Consider the following 21,579-nt stretch of genomic DNA (forward strand, 5'->3'; position numbering starts at 1 on the left):
TTAGTAAACAAAATATTTCTGGCGTGACGTTGCGGTGATATTGATTAAATCTATCTGATTAGAAAAAAACAACCCCATGGCGTATTGATGTGTTGCGATGCTCATCTGCGCTTATTGACCTGTATATGTGTGACTCATGACTTACATTTCCAACATAATCGACGTCGTCTAGAAGAGAAAGTGGTGAACTGGGCGGAACCGGACAGAACTTGTGCTAGATATTCTATAGGCGCCCAGAATCCGGGATGATTTGATATTTCTGTAATCGGATGCGACATTTCCCCTGATATTCTTCGATACGAGCGACAATCAATGTTAACAAGCGAAGCGGCGATTAAAATGTCCTATCCCGCAAATTGGGAAATGATGCGGTTGTCAAGGCAACGATGTGGTATTTGTTCTAAAAAAATAAAATAAAAAAAATCTGATATCTGTACCGATGTTTGGAAATGACGATATAAAAATTTTCATTAACCCAAAGTGGATCATGCAAAATCAATTTTCTATGTGGACAGGCAAACATCCATCTCAATCGTCACGCACTGCAATACCAAAGCAATTATTTGCGTCAAGGCCTAAACAGCACGATAACATAATGTTTACACACGGGCTGCAAATACACATTGCTTGATCATTATGAAGTGATTTAATCGAACATAATTGATCATGACGAGTCTTTAGCTCTTCAAGATTCCTTTTCTTCTATCTCTCCTTCTCTCGCTATCCCTCCCTATATCTATCTATCTATCTATCTATCTATCTATCTGTCTATCTATCTATCTATCTATCTATCTATCTATCTATCTATCTATGTATATCTACCTATACCTACCTATTTATCTTTCTCTGTCTGTTCTCTTTCTTTCCAACCACTTCTTCTTTCCCTCCACTTTTTAAGTTAATATTGTAGTTTGTAAATACTGTTTTCATGTTTTATCACTGTGGTGTGACTTTGGAGTATAGTGTTCTTAAAACGTGTCTCCTTTTGACAAAGGGGGTTCTTCACGCGATACGACGCGACCATCAACTACTCGTGGTATTCGATCCCATGCGTTTCTACGCGGTGCGCTGCATGGTAAGCTATCTCCTCTCGAATTTTTCTCGTTATTTCGAAGATTTGTGAATCCGACAATGAAATAACACTCTAAGAAAATGAAATGGTAAATCAATATTTTACATGTCACTTTTCCAACCTTTTGTTAAATGTTGAATTTAACACTCAAAATGTTGAACTTCCATTACAGAAATAGTAGATGAACATTTTGAGTGTTAAACATGTTTAACATTTACATAAATTTAGAGGAGTAACAGTATTTGAAATGTTGTTTTAACATTTCATTTTTTTTAGAGTGAAAATTCGTTATTCCGAAGGTTCTTTATTCCGTTTACCTATATCAATGCTTATTAATGAAATAGGGTTCGTCATAATCCGAACATTTGTGGCGTTACTTCAAAGGTTCGTTAGTCAAAAAACAAAACAAAACTAAACTACATATAAACCAAACAAAACAAAGCAAAACAAAACAAAGAAACGCTATTCCGAAGGTTCCGAAAGATCAATTCAAAATTAAACACGGATCGTTGTCCCGAAGGTTGGTCGATCCGAAAATAAAATAATATTGGTTCGTTATTCTGAAGGTTTGTTAATCTGTAAATGAAAAGACGGTGCGAATTGGGGAAAGGGAGTGCGTATAACGTTTTCGTATTAACGAATCTTCGGAATAATGAACTGTCACCAACTGACCAACCAGATGGGGAAAAAGCATCCTCTTCCGTTTGGCGTCAATGGACAACGGACGATGACCTGTCACGTGATTGCATCACGTGACTACAACGGACTTGTTTCTTTCACTGATACTTAAGCATATCCATTCAAATGATGAAATGGGAATGGATTCGATTTTGCAGATTTTGTCAAGACACCAGAGCAAACAGGTTAACGGAAACCAAGGGTGCTGCGATTACTTTATAAGTAAACATTATGCGATGTACTGTATCAACATATACCAGCATAAAGCACACACACACACACACATACTCATACATGCAATGATATCGTGGTTTCATTTACATTGAAATATTAAAAAAATATGGGTGTGACCGGCTTCAATTACAAAACAAAAATATAAAAGAAAACCCAATGTTAGGGTGATCGCTTTCAATTTTCATACGATACAAAGAAAAACGTATAGCGCCATACTGTTGGCCTGACATCCGCAACGCGACATAAGATATGCATCGAAACCTGGCTTTGTCGAAATAGAAATGAGCGTTTCGTCACATCTGCCTCTGTATCTGTTTCAATCGTATTTCCGTCATGTGATATTCAGCATGTTTGCCTTCGATCAGCACAGAGAGGAAAAAAAGCCAGGTATAAGAAAGAAATTTGAGGAGAGATAGAGGAGGAAAGGGAGAAGTCACGTAGTGAAAAACGAAAGAATACGTAAAGAGGAAGAAGAAGATGAAAGATAGACGGAGATGAAATCTCGTCTTCAATCGTGGTATTATCAATAGAAACAATGTTGCACATTTAAAGCAATCATTTAGCTGTTTCCAATTATTTCAGCTGGTAGATTCAAATATTATTCTATAACTTTGACCAACTGAGTTTGTGTTATAGTCTTGTATGAAAAAAAAAAAATAAACTCATTCAAAATCAAGTCCATCCAAAGATGAAGAAAAGGGAACCCTTGATTTAAATGGGACTCGAGATGTTATTTTGACAGAGCAAATTTCGAAATATTTGACAAATGGTCTTTTCTAATTAATTCTGAATATGATCCTCGTATAGTGGCTCTTGTACACTCCTAACACCAGTCTTGCAATGCCTCTTTTTACAGTTATGAAAGAGTTTACTGAAAATAGAAATAATTCTTTAATATTTCGCACGATCTCTAAGTCTTTGCGAGTTGCTCGTTTGAATGTCTCTTGGATTTCATCGAGAAATCGTGGCTGCTTTCCGACGGTCGTGCCTAATGGATATGACATAGTTTACTAGGTTTAGGAGTGGAATGCAAACTAGTGTGTTTGTAATATTCGTGTCATGTGGTGGCGTGATAACAACCATTAGATAGCTCTCCATAAATCGTTTCGGCATGCAATACTGTTGTATATACTATACAAACATCATACATCATGCCATACATCACGGTATACTAGCATCAAAAAGGGAGCTCTTTCCCATATCCAAGGGTATAGAAAGCTTCTTAAAATAGCGACATTCGTGACATTAGGGCGCGTCAAATATTTGGCCTAGAACCCCAACCCGACCTCACCCTCGAGTCCCTCCCTTATCGCTCGCCGTCTCTCCACATTCCCAGGGGCGTCACCAGGGGGTGGGGATGCGTTTATATTTCTTCCGGGTTTCATCAGATAAAAGGCTTTAAAAAAGGCCTTCAGAGGAACTTTCTGATTCCACTTCCGGGTTTTTTCAGCTGACAAGCAAAATATAATGATAATAATAATAACGATAATAATGATAGAAAGGCCTCTTATCCGCGCGCATGCGAGGAAGCGAAGTGACCGACCCCATATGAGCGAGAGGGGGAGGGCTTGGGAGGGGGGTGTCCCACCTCTGAGACCATGGGGATTTAAATTGTGCATGCATACATGAAAAGTATAACGTTTTTAAGGGTCTGAAGGGGGAGGTGCGTTCAAATCCAATTCAAATTCAAATTCAAATTCGCACCAACGCACCCCCACCCCCCTTGACGCCCATGATCCCCGACGTTTCCCACATATTCTTTCTCCCATCTTTCCCCCACATAAGCATAACTTTGTGCATAACTGACACGGACTTTCTCTGCTACTCATACGAAAATGTTTCTTTTCATCGTTCTATTGTGGTCCTTTGTATGTCGTCTAACTTTGGCTTGGCATGCGACCAAGTCATGGATAGTAAAGTGCAGTCAACTTCGCCCAAGTCAAATCCAAATGGACGCGAGAAAATCCTTCGATATAAGTGAATGTCGACTTTCAATATACAGTATTAACATTAAATTATATCCATCCGGTGTATATTTTTTTTTCGACTTCACCAATATTTCGACTTGTGCGAGGTCGACTGTATTACACGCTAATATACTACAATCATAATTATTTTTGTCGTCTTCAATGTGTACATTATTTTGAAGGTTAAACCATACATCCCTACTCCAGTGTCATAGATACTTCCTGTCTTCCCTCAAAAGTCAATGGGCAGATGGCCTAATGTGTCAATATGTCATATAGCCTGAGTTGTCACCCAAAGAAATTTACGAGATCAAGCAGATGCCGTGGAAAAAAGTTAAAGGTACTGTTTACCATTGTGAGCAGTGATTTAAAAATGTGTTCGAGATATTACATTTGATGCATATGTGTAGGTCAATTGTATCACAAAGCATCACACCATATAGATTCGTAATAAAGCCTAAAATTTAAGGAGATATCACTAATTTTCCTACTATACCATAGACGGTTTAGTTTAGAAACATTTTTATTATAACTATTGTTCACATTTTGTATATTTAACAATACTTAACATTGATTATATTGATTCCAATATTTACATTGGTTGTTTCTTTCCCTAATTCACATTTTAGAACTATTTTGAAGTACTAAAGCTGGGTTTTTGTTTCATCTGCAAATGGTAAAAAATGCCTTTCACGGGTAGAATTGCCTGGAATAAGGCCAACGCGAAATGGCAGGCAGCGGAGCGTGCGTGACCACTCGCCACACCTGAAAGGTCGCGCGACCTTTCCCGGAGGCAGTCAAGCAGACCGTCCCATATACGTGTAATAGACTTTTCTTCTCCCAAGCCCTATAATAAGCCCTCTTGCATACCCAGCATACCCAGGCAAATCCTCATAATTGAATGCTCTCCCTACATTTATGTTCCAATGTATGTTTGCTTGGTACCATCACAGCCATCATGACTGAAAGAGGACAACCTGCATCACGTGCAGACTGCAGATTGGCCATATCAGTGCCATTTTACGAGTCGGAGTCATATCAATTTGGAAACACTATTCATTTCATTTAACATCTATGCATTTATTCTTGTTATAAATTAACAATAACAAAAATACATTATGTTATTGCAGTAATATAGTACAATATTACTGCTGCAATGATTATTATTACCATCTGCATTATCATCTTATCCATGTGCCATCACTTCTTTTGTTACTTACTGTCATATCAACTAGTAGACTACGAAAACTGTTCTGCAGAAATTAGCGAAGCTTCAAAATTTCTCAACTTTTTTGAATTTTCATCCGATTTTGATCACATTTTTACTGTTGTTCTGGTAAGATTCAACTCTTTATACTTATCGGAATAACTTATGACTTGACTGGAATTCCTCTTTAAGCTACACCCTGAAGGTGGGTGAGGCAGTTGACCAGGGCACCGTTGGATGATAGGTCAGTCATACCTTCAGCTATGACCAGAAGGAGAGAAAGTTCGAGGTAAACTTGAAAAATCTTATCAGAGCGGTGTTGAATCAGTATACTAATAGTCTAACGTATTTTGTTTCCAAAGGTAAGACTTTGCCAAACTGCTCTGCAGTGTATTTAGCGCAAAGTGTATCATGAGATATTTCAGTAACTAAAAGTGTAGGCCCTATACGTGCCATGTGCATATTCCTGATGACATTTCGCTTTTTTTAGGTTCATAAACAACATTATCCAATGATAGATTACTATCTTTGCGAGATGTGCGATGATTGCAAGCTGGATTTACCCAAGCTGAGATGTGCAAACCGTAATGGCTAAAAGATCTCGTCTGATGGCAGACTTTGTTGCCATAGAACCTGCGATATAGATACTGACGTCATCACTTTGAATAGTCAATCAACAGTGCCGCGGTTATTGTGGCATAATAAAGAGGGAAAATGATATCTGTTTCATAGAGGAGGTGGGGGAGATGTTTGATTCTTATTTTGAGCATTTCTCGGAGTAGGCATATCATTTATTCAGAGAACGATTACCTATCGATTTCTTTGGATATAAGTCCAGGTAATAAAAACACTTAATATTTTCCCAGGTGTCGTAGTAGGTACCTGGCAATGCTGGAGCCCTCTATAGGGGAGAAAAGCGTGCACTGAATAGGCAATATACTGAGTTTATAGATAGAACTTGTGAAGTTGTGACTTTCCAATGTGATGTTTGTTGCAATAATGAAGTGATTGCGAGTCCGTAATGTCTTCAGCACGCAGTCTAAATGCACAAATTGAAATGTGAGTGAATTATCATGCGAAGAAAATTATATTCATATTATTTCATAATATACACCCCATCCATGCCATCGGGCACTGCAAAATACCTGACGGTGCTGGAAGCCAATAGTCAACGCCATACACAACATCCGTTACCAAGCGCAACGTATAACTCCAACCCCCTCAGGAGATTTGCCACAAAGGCACCACGCTGAGATAGGCAGTGGGGTGATGGGGTCTCAGTCTACGGAGTTCGCTGTCCTCCCGAGGGTTTTATGTTTTTTTAGCCACCATTCACGCAACTCTAACCAAAATGGCGTGCCGCTGGCTCCCCAGATCGAACGTAATATCCGGTCTTTGATAAGACAGGGGAAAGGGGTAAATTTATGACGTCATCTTAACGGCGGGAGGGAAACGTGTCTCTTACCTAGATAGAACCCCCACCCAGTGTGATGCCTTTAAACTTGTTTCACTTTGATCCGCAAACTGTCATGGAATCATGTCGTAGTTTTCGTTTTGGTTTTTACACTCAGAAATCAGGACAATTTTGAGGCAGATCATGAGCGTGTTCACTAGAAAATGAAAATGGTCATTCAAGTGACTTTTGAAACTCTGCTGAAACAAACAGTGATAGTCTCTTGAAGTTTCCTCTAGCGAGTAAAAGTTTGTTTTGTGTTTTTTTACTTCAGTTAGGATATAGTTTGTATGGACGGATATGTTCCACCATCATGCTGGTTGCAACTAAGTAGTTATATTGTGGAACTGACATCTCTTGTATTTCTATATGAGTCACTAAAGTGCAACGATTTTACCATGCATGGTATAGGCCATCACGGATGTTTATAGAGTGCAGGGAATTCATTGCATTCTGGGGTGTGACACTTTCGCTGCTGCGTGGGCAGAGGTTATGTGATGTGAGGGCGCTTTTTTTTTTAAATTTAACACAAGACATGGTGATCATCGGCGTGCGTGCCGAACAACTGCCTTGATGCATTCTGTTATATGCTACACTGTCAATTTATTCCAACAACAGCGCATCCTTTGTAGTCTATTTTTCTCGTATTCTGCAGACCTTTTTCTCGGGAAGAATTTGCACGCTTGGGAATGTTTATAATGTATGTGAGTTTTCAGGTTTGGTTGTCACGCGAGAGGAGGAAAAGGTCAGATGTAACAAACAAACAAACGTAATGCTTTTCCTGCAATGTAGTTGAAAAAGGAATCGTGTCGTAGCATTCGTTTCCAGCATTACACCTTATACAGAGAGAGAGGCACAGCCATGCTCTAAACAGACGCGCGTACGTGTATCATCGAAGTAGGACTCGAGAGTGCTGCTCGAATTGCACTAGCTCTGCCTTGCACTTTGGCCCTATACAGTATGCCCCCCCCCCCCCTAAAAGAAAAATACAATCCACTTTTCGCATTGATAACACCCAATATGACTAAACCGTCTAAATGCTACTTCAGGGTGGGTCTTAAAGTATAACATCTTTGCTCTATTTTGCAGAAAACCCCATTCAATTTGGTTAAGCGGTCACAGAGAAATGTGGATTGTTGAAAAGCATGTCATGAGTCTGATTCTTCCAAGTGTAGCACTTGGATGCTCTTGGAAATGGAAATCAATGTGTGAGCACAATAAACAGAACTTGGAGGGAAGAGATTTCTGACATGCTCGACAAAATTCCTCATTTCTCTTTGACCACTGAAGCGAATCGAATGGGGTTTTCTGTAAGATGTAGGCAGTGAGTTATAGTTTCATATCCTGAAATTGCATTTGGATTGATTCACTATTTTTAAAGCTACCGTTGCGGAGGGCGCCGTTGTAATTTTTGGGGGACATTATAGCTGGCTGAAAGAAGACCGCTGGCGAGCATGGCGAGTGTTGTTGCACCCCATTTGAAAACTGCGCAGAAGAGGAGTAATTTTCACAGCAGTGTTGAACATGGACCCAAGCTCTCCTCTTTGAATACGTAGTTATTCTGCGTCAGAGCTACTGCTTTCTGTGTGTGTTGGGTAGTCATTCCCATGCACCCCCCCCCCCCCCCCCCCCCCAACACTGATCTCTACCCCAAGAGATCATCCCCCAGTGTTGGGGAATCGCAATTAGCTGTGTGGTAATTGCCGCTGGGGGCAGCATCATGACAGTGCTGTGACTATAATTTCCAAGAGGTCTCATATGGTTAAAACAATGGAAATGTAATGTGATGACGTCATCACCGTATCTAATTTGCACTTATGGTGCGACCATTCACACTGCCCCGTTTAAAACACGTGACTGTTTAAATTGCAAACTTCATTACTTTTTGTCTGACTGGGATGAATATCCTGACTTTAATTTTGTGCATAAAAGCCAACTTGGTCATTGTGTGACATTGAACTTTATTGGACATAATGCGTCATTTTCCTCTTAGGAACTGAATGTGATGATTTTACATCGCCTGTGATCTTTTCCATCTGTAAAGAGGGGGGGGGGCATACAAATTTCTAACCGAAAAAAGACAAGGTTTTTCGCATTCCTTCCCTCTATACTCACTCAAGTGGTTGATTCTTAAGGTGCTCTTTTTCGTTCGGCAGAATTCTCTCAAAGGATTGCAGACCATGAATACTAAAACCGTAGGGCCTACCTGATAAGAGTAGCACCTGACCTACGGAACATTGTTTACAATCGACAAAAACTGTTGATCGTGATCGCTGCCCCGTGCAGACGATTAGGTGTAACTCGCGGGTCGGCGTGCGCCCATGTCGATCATTGCCAAACACATTCTCTTCTCCGAGACGCACGAAAAGCGCGCGGCGTAATGATGGATACACAATCTTCGGAAGATGCGAAACATCCAAGGCATAGATCGGATCGTGATTTGACATGTGTGTGTGCAAAGCCAGCGTGCTAACACGAGTGTGCGTATGATGATACGCCGCGAACTCGCTCGTATACCGACGTCGTGTATCGGCGGCGAGTTTGGCGAATACATGTATTACTAGTACTGTGCGTTTTATTCATTACCTGGTACTCAGATCGCCAGTGCTCAATTATTTGTAGTTACCTGCGCTGCCTTTTTCTCCCGTGTTTCCTCGAGCAACATTGTATCTTTGAACCCAACTGTGACGTCGATAAGACGTCAGCGACCTGATCCATGGTACTCGCTGTTATGATAAACAATGGTCGAAGTCGGTGGAAGGCTATGTGTAGTGCGTGATGTTTTTTCTCTCTTCTTTAAACAAAAAATAGAAAAATATTCCTGGAGGGCATTAATCTCTGAATTGCTATTTATGACCTGGATCTGTGAAGGTTGGATCGCCAAAGGGACCATTATGATATTTGAGACAATCATTTAGCACCTAGCGTGCAGCAGGCATGGATTAGTTTGATCGTGTACCGTCGGTTTCTCTATATTTTTAGGGTTTTTTTTTTCATGGGTGTCGTTCGATTGTTTTTAAAGGCCAAACAATGTTTGTTTCTACATGTACTGTATAGTTTTCACGAAAATGTGTTTGACAACGGGTAGTTATTCTGTCCTTTCGTCACCACTTAACAAACGTTCTGTGAATGAGAATAAACTGTTTCATGTATGTGATAGTTTGATGGGAATGAGAGTAGAACAAGAAATAAACAAAAGACACATATTCGTTTTGTAAATAGGCTAGGTTTCTACAACATGCGAAATAAAGAATGCCGTTTGGACTTGTGTTAGACACACGCTGAAATCAAGCCGGTTGCTTCTTAATCATTCTTCCTGCAGACCCGTTCAGACTTTTCTTTTAAGGAGCAAATTTTGGATCATCATAATTGCTTCAGAACGTACAGATGACTCGACAGAGAGTGAAGCAAGCGATATCTAATAAATTGGAGCGCCAGGAGCATTCCGGTCGATTCTTACATTAAGGAAATGAGGAGTATTCTCTTTTTTTTTTCAAGAGAGCGCCGTGAGCTTAAAGTTAATCATAATTATTTCAACCACCTCTGAACTCGCGGCAATGGGCTAGCAATCTTCGGTATTGAAGGAAATGAAGAAGTAAAATTGCTGAGTGAACATATGGTATATAATATATTTTCCTTTTCCTTTTTGTCGGGCACCACCATTTGCTACACCTTCAATTCCTCTTCCACCCCCCCCCCCCAAAAAAAAAAATCTACAGAATGCATGCATGTGGTAGTAATCATCATCAAATCCAAAACTAGTTTAGAATTCAAGTTTGAAATGATAACTTTGTAGACATGGCCTTAACACAAACTATACCAAATGCAACACTTTTAGGCTATAAGATAAATGGAAAGTTTTCCATCAGTCTTTAAACATTCTACTTTTAATTATGTGTCCTTAATATACTTCCTCCCTCCCCCCCCCCCCGAAAAAAAAAATCCTGGGTTATACGTACCTGTCATTACACTCCTATACACACTAAAGCCCCATAACCGTTTCGCTTCAGCACTTGTCCATTTTTGTTTGTTTATTAAATGGCTATTATCTATATGCAAGGCTAGACGTTAACTTTTTCTTTTGGTACCCCGATCGGCTTATAGGGGAACCAAAACATATCTTTTCTTAAAACGTGGTGGCCCGACATTCATTATTTTCTGGTGGTCTCGGGTCATCCGGCCACCGCTAAATGGTGAGCCTAACTGGACAATAATATTATGACGTAATGTTCGAAAGCGATGGCTTGTGTGCACGTATGTTTCATTTCATTTCATTACCATATTTTGCGTGCGACGCCAAACAAACTAAACACATGCAAGATTGAAACATATAACCGGTAATTGTAATTGTAAAAATGATGCACAACAATACAGTTGTAATAAAGAGAAACAGTAATTTTATTCAGTGGAAAGTGTACCAGTCAAGAAGCGAATGTACAACGTGGTGGCTGTAGTATGGAATGTATAATGACATCGAAGTGATATGGGAGGGGATAAAAAATAATGACATAAAGTGTCTAATGCAGTCTGAGAAGGATTTTTGTCGAAAGACCCTACAGACGGACTGTAAACTTGTACACTGTATAAAGGATTCTAGTGAAAGAAAAGACATGAGGAACATCGAGACAAAGTGGAACATGGAGGCACGTACTTGCACATACACGACGCAAGTACATACGGCCACATACATGATAAGACATCTATGCATTATTCAGCGGGGCTTCGATCTATGCCAAGAAACCTGTATAGAACAAACAAAAGACAAAGAAAAAAATAACACAGAAGAAGATAACGAAATATGCCCGCACTGGCATCAGGACGTGCACGTTGTGTGCGCACACTTATAAAGTCACATTCATGTACTCTTCATGTACTATTCATGCGCGTACTCTGGCCCCCGGGTGGTTGAGGGCCTCATAGAGAATTTTATGAAAGAGAACGGATCTGATCGTCCGACGATAGATGAAGATAACTCAGTACCCCCATACGCTCTGCATAAACGTTTTTGATTGGATGAGACTTTGCAAACACTTATGAAATCATCGTCAGGATCTTGATTCAGACAGGTGTATACTAGTAAACAAACCAACAATCACACAAAGAAACAGGTGATGTATAGAGAAATAGGTACACTTTATAGTGTGATTTAACGAAGTCCCGTCAGTATAGTAGCCATGGTAACCGTCGACACCTTTAAATTACCGCATGCGGATTATGTGGATTCAAAAGTTAGGAATATGTAAGGTTCGATGCCGCCATCGTTGGATGTGAAGACAACAACATTTTGTGACGTCACGTGTGGACAACGATGTAAAGAAACTGTGAAAAAAAAATCGACTTATTTTTAACTTTTCTAGCATAATGAAAGGGCATTTGGCTTACCTCTTTCAGAAAGCAGGGGAATGATATTACCTTTACATAAAATGTCAGTAACAAGTTGAGGGAATGAGTACTTTTCATTAAAGTGGAGTTGACTATCTGTTAAAGGTTAAGCTATGACGATTACTGTGTACCCACACTTTCGCATGTTACACCAGTTCACCAGCCTTGCGTAGCTTTTCACAATTGTATATAGGCCTACACGAAAAGTGTTGAACTCTCGACGACTAGTCATGCACATTCCGAACTGTAAAGCTTGTCTATGGTAAGTTTCCGTAGGTTTTTCACTAATCGATGGAAAATAATTATGTTTACTGCAAGTGCGTTGTATTATGCAGCTGAACCAAAGTTGATTTGACTTCTGTCGTTCCATTGTCGTGACTTACCGGGATCAAGTCCGTCGCGGTAATTCAATCGTTGGTTTCTTTGCTCGTACCAAGGAGGTATTGATATCTCCTTGCCCGCTCTCTTCGTCAGAGCTTTTACAGAGGTTATAGCAGCTCATATCTCGTCCGTGACGTGAAAGGCACGTGCAATACTCGCTTATTATGGTCATTGACTTGAGGTGACTAATGCAGTAACGCGCCCAGTCTTTCTGATGTATGACTAAGCGTGCTTAAGCAGCAGAAATAGTCTGAATGGAGTTCGTCGTCTGCTTTAAGACGTGACTTTCTCACCTGTGAAACACTTAATCCGCGCTTCGAAGATCGTCACCGAGCTTTGCTGCTGGCGTGTAAACTTAAGTCTTGTTCTCCTGCATGAGCTGTAACTCCAAGATGGACTGTGTGCGATAGTATGCAATGATGCTTTGAAGTTTGTCTGTCTTTAAACGAGCAGTGAGCTCAGAGATATAACGGTCATAATACATCGCTTCTATGCCGCCCGGACTGACAGACGTCTAGACGTTTTGCAGTTGTTTGTTTGGATGTTATATTTGGATAATCATGTGCTGATTCAATGGTGTACACGGCAGTCATACTCATAGTAAGCCTATTGTCTATTATCATGAATGCATTTCATCTACATCTACACTCGTTGTACGTCATGTTGTCTGTCACTCGTTCAGCAGAATTTCGTATAATTATGCAGCTTTTCTTTCGTCTTCTGATTTTTGTTTGCTATTCGGAAGTGGTTGGGATATCCTTCGGAAGCCTACTTGCTGAATAAGAACGCCCATCATGATGTGTAACATTGACTATTACTACAACGTTTTTGTCATTTCCTTCACCTCGGTTTGCAGGAGCGCTGAATTTTAAATTCGATTTCTCCTTCTACGAGCCTGTTTGTACAATCCATGTTATCAATGTTATCTCATGTCAACTTTAACATGGAAAGAACACAAGGTTATTACGCATATTCCTTTTCTTAAGCCGGAAAGAATAACATGAAAGTGAAAAAGGGTATGTGGGGCCAGCAAGATAAATGTCAGAGAGTACTATTCTACTAGTATGTTTTTATTTGCCCAGGGTAGCCTCTTCAGTGCTTTCCATTGCTCTGCACGTAGAGGGCCCGGCCATTATTACTTCCCCAGCATCGATAGGCTCCATTTATACACCTGGGTCCAAAGGGACATCATGGGGTAAAAACATCTTGTCCTAGGTCTGGATATACAAAACACTCGAACTCGGGATCTCCGAACACTGCCAATAGACCGGTTTACTATTACCAGTGATTACATATTCAAATTGATGGATGTTTCTTCCATCCTGACAAGCTGCTCTATTCTGTATATCTCAAAAATACTGTTCAGTACGTTGTACATGTGCTTGGAATCCAGTTTGTATACATCAGTTGTTGCTACGTCGGGCACACCTTGGGCAAGTTTTCGTGTTGTCAAGTAGAACCATTGTCAGAAAATATATGTAAATGATTGTGTTAGTAAACCGGTCTATCATTCTGTAGTCCTATACACATACCGCTAATCTTTGGGTACATGAGCAAGATCCGTCAATTACACTATAATGGGCTGTTTCCATTGCCATAGAAACGGGTATACGCCTTGCTTCGGCCTCTATGTCCTTTCCATTGCCCGTCAATTATTATGATTTCGACTTTACGGCCATGACTTCTTTTCGTATAGGTTATTTACAGTTGCAGTGGGAGTGTGGTGATCAACACTGGCAAAAGTGTGCTTGTAATGGTTACATTTTACAATTTTTAAGCATTTTCAATGAGTTTGGACATCCATGCTGAACAAAGTGTAGTGTGAAAATGCAATGCATAGCCATGTTAGGCGTGAGATTGAACAGGGATATAATGCTTATAATAAGCATTGCGAGAATATTGTTATTGTCGTTGTTATTATTATTATATTATAAGCATTATTATCATTATTATCATCGTCATCATCACGTGCACCCATGCCATAATCATTTTACAGCAAGACACAGAAAAGAAAAGGAAAAGAAATGTATTTTACGATACCAAATGACGGAATAGGGCAGTTTCTCGTCGCGTTGCAGAACTTACATAAGGGAACCGTGCGCTCGAATTAATGTAACTGTTTGGGCATTATGTGAGTCAGTGTGTGTTGGATATGTTCGTGTGTGTTTGTGATGCGTGAGCGTGAGCTATGCCTCTTGTAAACACTTACGGTTATGTCGTATGTGTTATGAACTGACGTTTGTTTAGATAAAGAGAGTCGATGCTAGATAGATAGATAGATAGATAGATAGATAGATAGATAGATAGATAGATAGATAGATAGATAGATAGATAGTAGTAGTAGTAGATAAGTTCGGCGAAACATAGAATCCGAATGCCATGAAACGAGAGCTCGGGAAATCGGGGGGGGGGGGGCGTTCACTACTGAAATGCTACGCGTCTCAAATATAAGTCGTAGCGGTCGGTCGACTGTAAAGAAAGAACAATTTCGCCTTCGGTGAGTTCGCAAATCGAAAACTGTCGTCTGCTTCTCGCAATGTCTACACCGCGAGGAATATGTCCGCCGGTGAACATGAAAGGCATATCTGAATCGCATTACACAATCAAATCGCATTCTCCGGCGTTATACTTTTGACCTTTCAATTTCCTTTCTCCCCGTTTCTCGTGCGTGTGTCTTTGTCTGTGTGTTTGGGTGTGTGTATGTATGTGTGCGCGTTGTGTGTTACGTGTTTTGCTACAGGCACAGGAAGACCTAGTTCTCGTCCGTGCGCCCTGCTGGGGAAGACTGATTCATGCGGCTGGCTGCGGCGACCACAGAGAAAAGCAGCATGACAGTGAGTCTAGCTGCCCGGGAGATATGACAGCCGGGAGAGAGGTGGACTCATCCGCATCGCGCTTTTCAAGCACTGCTCCCGCCTTACTGCCATGGCGACGCAAAGCCAGAACCCCGCGGCGCAGACGACGCCGTTCTTCACGGTAAAGGACCCCGCCGGTCAGGGCGTGCCGTCGGCCAAGCAGAGCACGGAGGTCATCCAGTTCGTCAACGGCGAGACGGGAGCGTCGGGCAACGCGGACAAAGTGGCGGCGACGAAGTCACCGGCGAAGTCGAACGAGCTGGACGACGAGTGCGAGATCGAGGAGTTCAGATGTGGATGGTGCGGATGGCGACCTCAATGGCTGCAGAATTTCAACTCGGCGCCATGGTTACTCGTGACGCTCACTGCAGCCGTGGGCATTGAGGTAATCATTGTAGAATATTTTCCGTTTGTATCATAGAATGCCACAAGGAAACAATCAGTAAAAATTTAGGCCTATAGGCCCATCCTTTTTAAAATGCGGAATGGGCCTGTCCTGGGCCAGCCATGTGAAAGGGGGGGGGGGGAGGCAGACCTTTTTTTTTCTTTAAATACTGACGTATTATAATTTTGTGCACATCTTTACAACAAAGGTTGTTCATGACAACTTCTACATATCCTTATCGAGGCTTGCCCGACATAGCAACAAGTAGGCCTAATACATAAACACAAGACTCCAAATATTTTAACTACGCTAAGAATACACGGGTGGAGGGAATAGCTAGTGACTAGCTCCTTAGAGGGAAATGATATCTGAATTTGAAATACACTAAATAATTAACTGGCCTATCGGCTGCTTATGTCGCTTCGAATTCAGGGAACTTTTTCGTTGATGGCTAGCCACGTTACACATAGACTTCTTCGGTTTGGGTTCTGATTCTTACGTTAATTTTTATGTCAACCATAATTGGGTGGGGGTGGGGATGGTTCAAGTAAATGTATGCCTAACAATAGTTGATTTATGCACGGACATGGCAATGCACCTGACTCATTGTATGACCAATTAGATCACAATATCCTTTTATTTTGGAAGCCCTCCAGTTATAGCCGGCATTAGTGTTTTAAACTGAGTAGGCCTGTACGTGCTGGTAAATGGCAGTTTGCACAATATCCCTCGCTGTACTATTGCAATGTGTAACAAGCCTTGGGGAAAACTCTCTATCTATCTATCTATCTATCTATCTATCTATCTATCTATCTATCTATCTATCTATGTCTGTATGTGTTTGTCTGTCTAGCTATCTATCTACTGTATAGTCTGTATCTTTCTCTTTCTCTCTTTCCTTTGCATGAATTTGGATTGTGTTTTAACCTTGTCTGATGGCCTCTATTTCAAGGGATGTGTACTTCTAATTGAAATTGGAGATTTGTGATGTCTCTCTCGATTTCCTATGAGGTTTGTAATAGTTGGACATCACAAAACTATTGTTCAATCCCCAACTTGACACGGCTGCACTTTGGATCGATCAAAAACCTCTAAAAGTCTCGAACTGATTGTCCGATAATCCTTTCGAACTTTTCCACTAGTTTCTTACTGATATGTCTGCGTTTACCAAATATATTTGTTCGGGGTAACTCGCACTTTAAGCATAAGCTAATAAGACAAATTCTCCACTGCTTTTATTGAATTGTTCGTCATCTAAGTCAGAGATTTCTCTTTCATCATGTATTTTATTTGAATATCATGTTTTTGACACTGCATGCTTCTGCTTCAAAGCAGCACTAACACTGCGACAATGCTTAAGAGAAATTCAATGATTTTCACACGAAGGAGACGTGTTGTAGGTTTCAATGTAAAGTTTAAGAACGAACAGTTACTTCAGTTTGATGTGTGAATGTGAGTGTGATTATGTGTATGTGTGTGTGTATGTATGTATGTATTTATGTGTGTATGTGTGTGACTTCTAACCAGCTGCGTGTTATTTGCATCACCATATCGCACCGACGAGCCAAACATATGCTCCACACGCTCATGTGTTTATCAAAGTCCTAGGCATGTGCCAGTGCTTACAATGACATTCAGCTTTGCATCAGCCAGTGCGACACGCATTATACCGACTGCCATACTTGAACAACAAGCATCGGCTGCCAATACCGCCATGCTCGAATTGTAAACGTCCCTTCTCATTTACAGTGGCATTGATTTATGCAACACACGAGCTCGTAGTCGTGCATAAATCAGGAGGATTAACGAGGTTTTAAAGACAAGGAGTAGATGTTACCCTAAAATGTAATTCTTCACGCACCCTCCACCTCCTTTTTTTGTGTCTTCGTCGGACGTTATAATCAAAACTGAGGATGTGACTCAATTAACACTTTATCCAGGACAATGACGTCATTATGTCGTCATAGCACTTAGAAAGATTTAATTCAAACGATCGCGAATGGCTTTGCGTACATACCCTTAAAAAAGGAAACGGGCGGGGCATGCTCATTTCAGCGTCAAGAGATGGGGTACGAAGCGAATGATGTAGGAGTACGTGATGTTTATTTTGTCGAGTGGGACGGGGTAGATGGGGTGAGAAGTTTGAAGCCGACTGGAGACGGCGAGCGGTGACGAGGGACTCCGTGGGATACGCGTCACCAGCACATTCTTTGAAAGTTTAACTCGTCCAATCCTGGAAAAAGTTGCCACAGAGGTAATCACTTCTTCATCCTCAAATTGGCAACTCTGAATTTTACTGCATATTAATTCATAGCAATCAATGGAAATAGATTGGATCGGACTAGTTGAATTTCATAGATCTGCACATACTCAGAAGGACTATTAAAAACCCTGATTTGAGAGAGCTAAAGCAAGTCTATAACGTGCTGGAATCTGTTATGTCCATACCTGTTTAGAGGTTTTTGAAAATTGCATGAAATTAAATGAAAAAAAAAACACCCCAAAACCAAAATCATTCGAAACACCAATGAACAATGGGGGAAATGCCGTGAGAAGATATAGTAGCCAACCACAGGAATATTCCTGGGACTTGCTGTTGCATTCAAGACCCAGTGCAGTGGAGTTTGGATAGCTCTTTTAATTGTAATGCTGGCTTCATGTGCAACGCATTGTATCGAACACGACTTGACAATACCGACGTGACATAGAAATATGTTCTTCTTTCACAATCACGAAAATTATGATCGAATAATATAAGAGCAGTAAGTGTGAAATATCGTCCCGTATATCCCGCTTTTATATTCTGATCAATTTTATCCTCGGCTATAATTATGTGAAGTTAGGTTGCGATTGTATGTGTTGGGAGAAGAGTTTTTGATGGTAGCGTTCTTCTGCACTTTTGATTTTAACCATTTGTGCACAGATTACTTACACTGTTTCTAGTAAATTTTGAAGGACTCCTCAATTTTCGGCGCTGATCCGCAAACCATACTGCAAATTTGGAGTGTTAAATTTGCAGTCTTTCTGACAAAGGACCCCTTGGAGTACTCTGCGTAATGAATCCCATCCCCTTTGAAATGTGTTACTAATATAAAGTGAAAAAAAATGGAAGTTACTGTTGTTTGATGCGGAAGACGAAATTCATTAAATGCGTATTTCATATACAAAAACATATATATTTCAAGGTTATCTTCAATGTGTATTATCACACATGGCATCGATCGATAATGCCCAGGTGTACAACTAACCATACAGAAACGTGTTTACGTCGTTCCTTATAGGCGTTCATTTGGCTGCTTCATCCCGTAATATTATTTGAGGAAATCCATTCGCGAAATATGAATACCCTTACGGAAACATACCTGAGCGCTGGTGAAAAGCAGACGTGCTAAACACTGCGAACACAATCCACAAAATAGGCAGTGGTTGCTATGGCAACCTTGCCACACGCTATCGGGTGTTTTAGAATTCAACACTTCCATATGCGCTGAGCACTTAGATTAGTCTCGCTGATCGTGCTGACGTTTCGACGTGTGTTCATTAATAAAGGTCATTCGCCACCACAGGGAAGTGAAGTGTGAATCGAAAGAAAAGACTGAGGGGAAGAATAAGGGTATCGGATGATTTGGTTACTGTGTTTTCCTCGATCAAGATTCCACGATGTCAAAAGTCAATTTATATAATTTCTGAAGCAAGGCTCAACTAAGAATTCAACGGGGAAAGAACGACATCCTTGAATAAATAGTGACTGAATTTTGTAACATGCCTGAACGTAGAGTTCAGATGAGCTTGACTGAAGTCAATACAGTGAGAACCAGCGTTTTCCAGTTACCATGATAGCTGATACTGAACAGTTTGACCCAAGTCCATACCAGTACGTTTGTACATCCTTGGTCCATACCAACCAGACACAATAACATCAGGATTTAGATTGAATTTTTTCGTCTATACTGTCCACATTGTTTGCATATCGTTTCATTTCATTTCTTCTTTCCAGTCAGGCGCAGGGATTTCTCACTGTACAGTTTAGATTCCGAGTTTGTTTGTTTGTTTGTTTGTTGTGTGTGTGTGTCTGTGAGGATGTGTGTGTGAGTGTGTGTGTGTGTGTGTGTGTGTGTTTGTTTGTTCCTTATACCTTCATGCGCATTATTGTTGGTAACAAAGTTTAGATAAATCTGATATTACAGCATAATCGGTGGTGCCCGATCAATTTGAGCTTTATCATTACCTTGGTTTGGATCCAGACGTTTGGTGTGTAGGCCTACACTTATTCCGGGGAGCGTCATTGTGCCATGGCGTATAAGAATAACTTCTTCCGGGGCAGGTGAAATGCATTTTGAATGTCTTTACAGCGTCTTAGACTCAATGCACCAAGACGGAGATATGGCCATCGGTTGTCATATAATACGTACACGATTCATTTTATTCATGAATTATAACAACTGACATTAGATATATTAAACTATGCTGTGAAAGCGTCGTTTCGACTGTGTCCTATGCTGTAGGCTCACTAGGCTGCAACCCTGTTGTATAAGGGGTAAAACAGTAACATAGCTCCTATAACCACTTCGTAGATTTGATCGTCAGCACACAATGCTCTTTGCCGATGGGAACAAAATGTCCAGTTATTACAGAAGAAGCTTGAATAAGGAACAAATTCGGAAACGCATTGAATTGTCTATTCACATTAGTCTTTTTTTTACGTACATGTTCATTTAAACTTCACAACGTCGTAACAAGGCCCTGAACATACTCAAAGAGTCCCGGCGGCAGTGTACATGAAATGAGCAAAGTTTTGTAAGACATGTTTGGCCAATTGTAATTATCAAAAAAAAATGATGGAAAATCGTATTGAATATTGATATATCTCATCTCTATTTCTGATCCGTAGGCCATGCTCGTGACTGGGTTTGTCACGAGCACGTTAACGTCTATTGAACGCCGATTTCAACTGCGGAGCCGCGATCTTGGCATCATCATCAGCAGCTTCGACGTGACGAGCATCATTCTCGTACTCTTCGTCACCTTCGTCGGCGGGCGCGGCAACAAGCCCCGATGGCTCGGCACCGGGTGCATCATCATCGGCGCCGGCGCTCTCATTTACGCCCTGCCGCACTTCACCACGGGCAACTACCGCTACGTGACGTCGCTGGTCTCGGCCACCTGCGGGGCGAGCGGGGCGGCAAACTGCTCGGAGCTGCTGAAGGAGGAAGAGACGCCGTCCAGTCTCTCCAAGTATATGTACATGTTTATGGCGGGACAGACACTGATGGCCATTGGGTCTTTACCACTGAACACTCTCGGCGTCTCCATGTTGGACGAAAGCGTGTCTCTAGAGCAGACTGGACTCTACATAGGTGCGTGTGGCAAGCTTGTGATTGTGAAGTAACCGTTGACAGGGATTTAGATAGCGGCGGCATCAGAAACCTACATCAGGGTCATTTTTTTTTTTTTTGGGGGGGGGGGGATGAGGAGAAAGATGGCGTTACAAGTGCATCTTGCTATCAGGATGGAGGTGCACGTTAACTAGCATGGTTGATTAACTAAATCTACACAGGTTTGAGACCCCTTGATCCTCTACCTGAGCGTACAGATTAAATTTACTTTCCTGTATAAAGAGAGGGAAGGAGGAATGTTGCATTCAAATTGAAACTGCATCATAATTGCTTAGCGTTCATATATCTACAACGCTGGTAGATGCCCTTCACTTAGTAAAGGGATCTCTGACCTAAACAGTCATGGTATAGATGATCAAAGTGATGATGTCACAGTCTTTTGTTATAGTTTGGGTTGGAACCAGGTGCGCACCTTAGACACTCCGGCCAGGTGAGGTTTGTTTAGAACTAGTTTCCATGGCGATGAATGGCTGTGACATCACACGTTGATACTTTAAAGTTGCGCGGTTGTATGCTCGTTCCCAATGAAGAAAGAGCTTCGCGGACTGTACAGAATCGATTTGCTATAA

At 41.0% G+C, this 21,579-nt stretch overlaps 1 protein-coding gene across 1 annotated transcript in view; it reads left to right on the forward strand.

Annotated features, from left to right (window-relative positions):
• The window catches only part of LOC139735571 (solute carrier organic anion transporter family member 4C1-like), an 86,375-nt gene that overhangs the window by 43,383 nt on the left and 21,413 nt on the right, over positions 1-21,579 (forward strand). Inside the window, exons 2-3 of the mRNA XM_071646328.1 lie at positions 15,115-15,614; positions 20,506-20,971. Coding sequence (XP_071502429.1) covers positions 15,300-15,614; positions 20,506-20,971 — 781 coding nt within the window. The 5' untranslated portion in view covers positions 15,115-15,299. The remainder of the gene's footprint in view (positions 1-15,114; positions 15,615-20,505; positions 20,972-21,579) is intronic.

Source organism: Diadema antillarum, unplaced genomic scaffold (genome assembly GCF_040938485.1).
Source record: "Diadema antillarum isolate AM-2024a unplaced genomic scaffold, OU_Dant_1.0 seq00000586_RagTag, whole genome shotgun sequence".
Classification (NCBI taxonomy): domain Eukaryota; kingdom Metazoa; phylum Echinodermata; class Echinoidea; order Diadematoida; family Diadematidae; genus Diadema; species Diadema antillarum.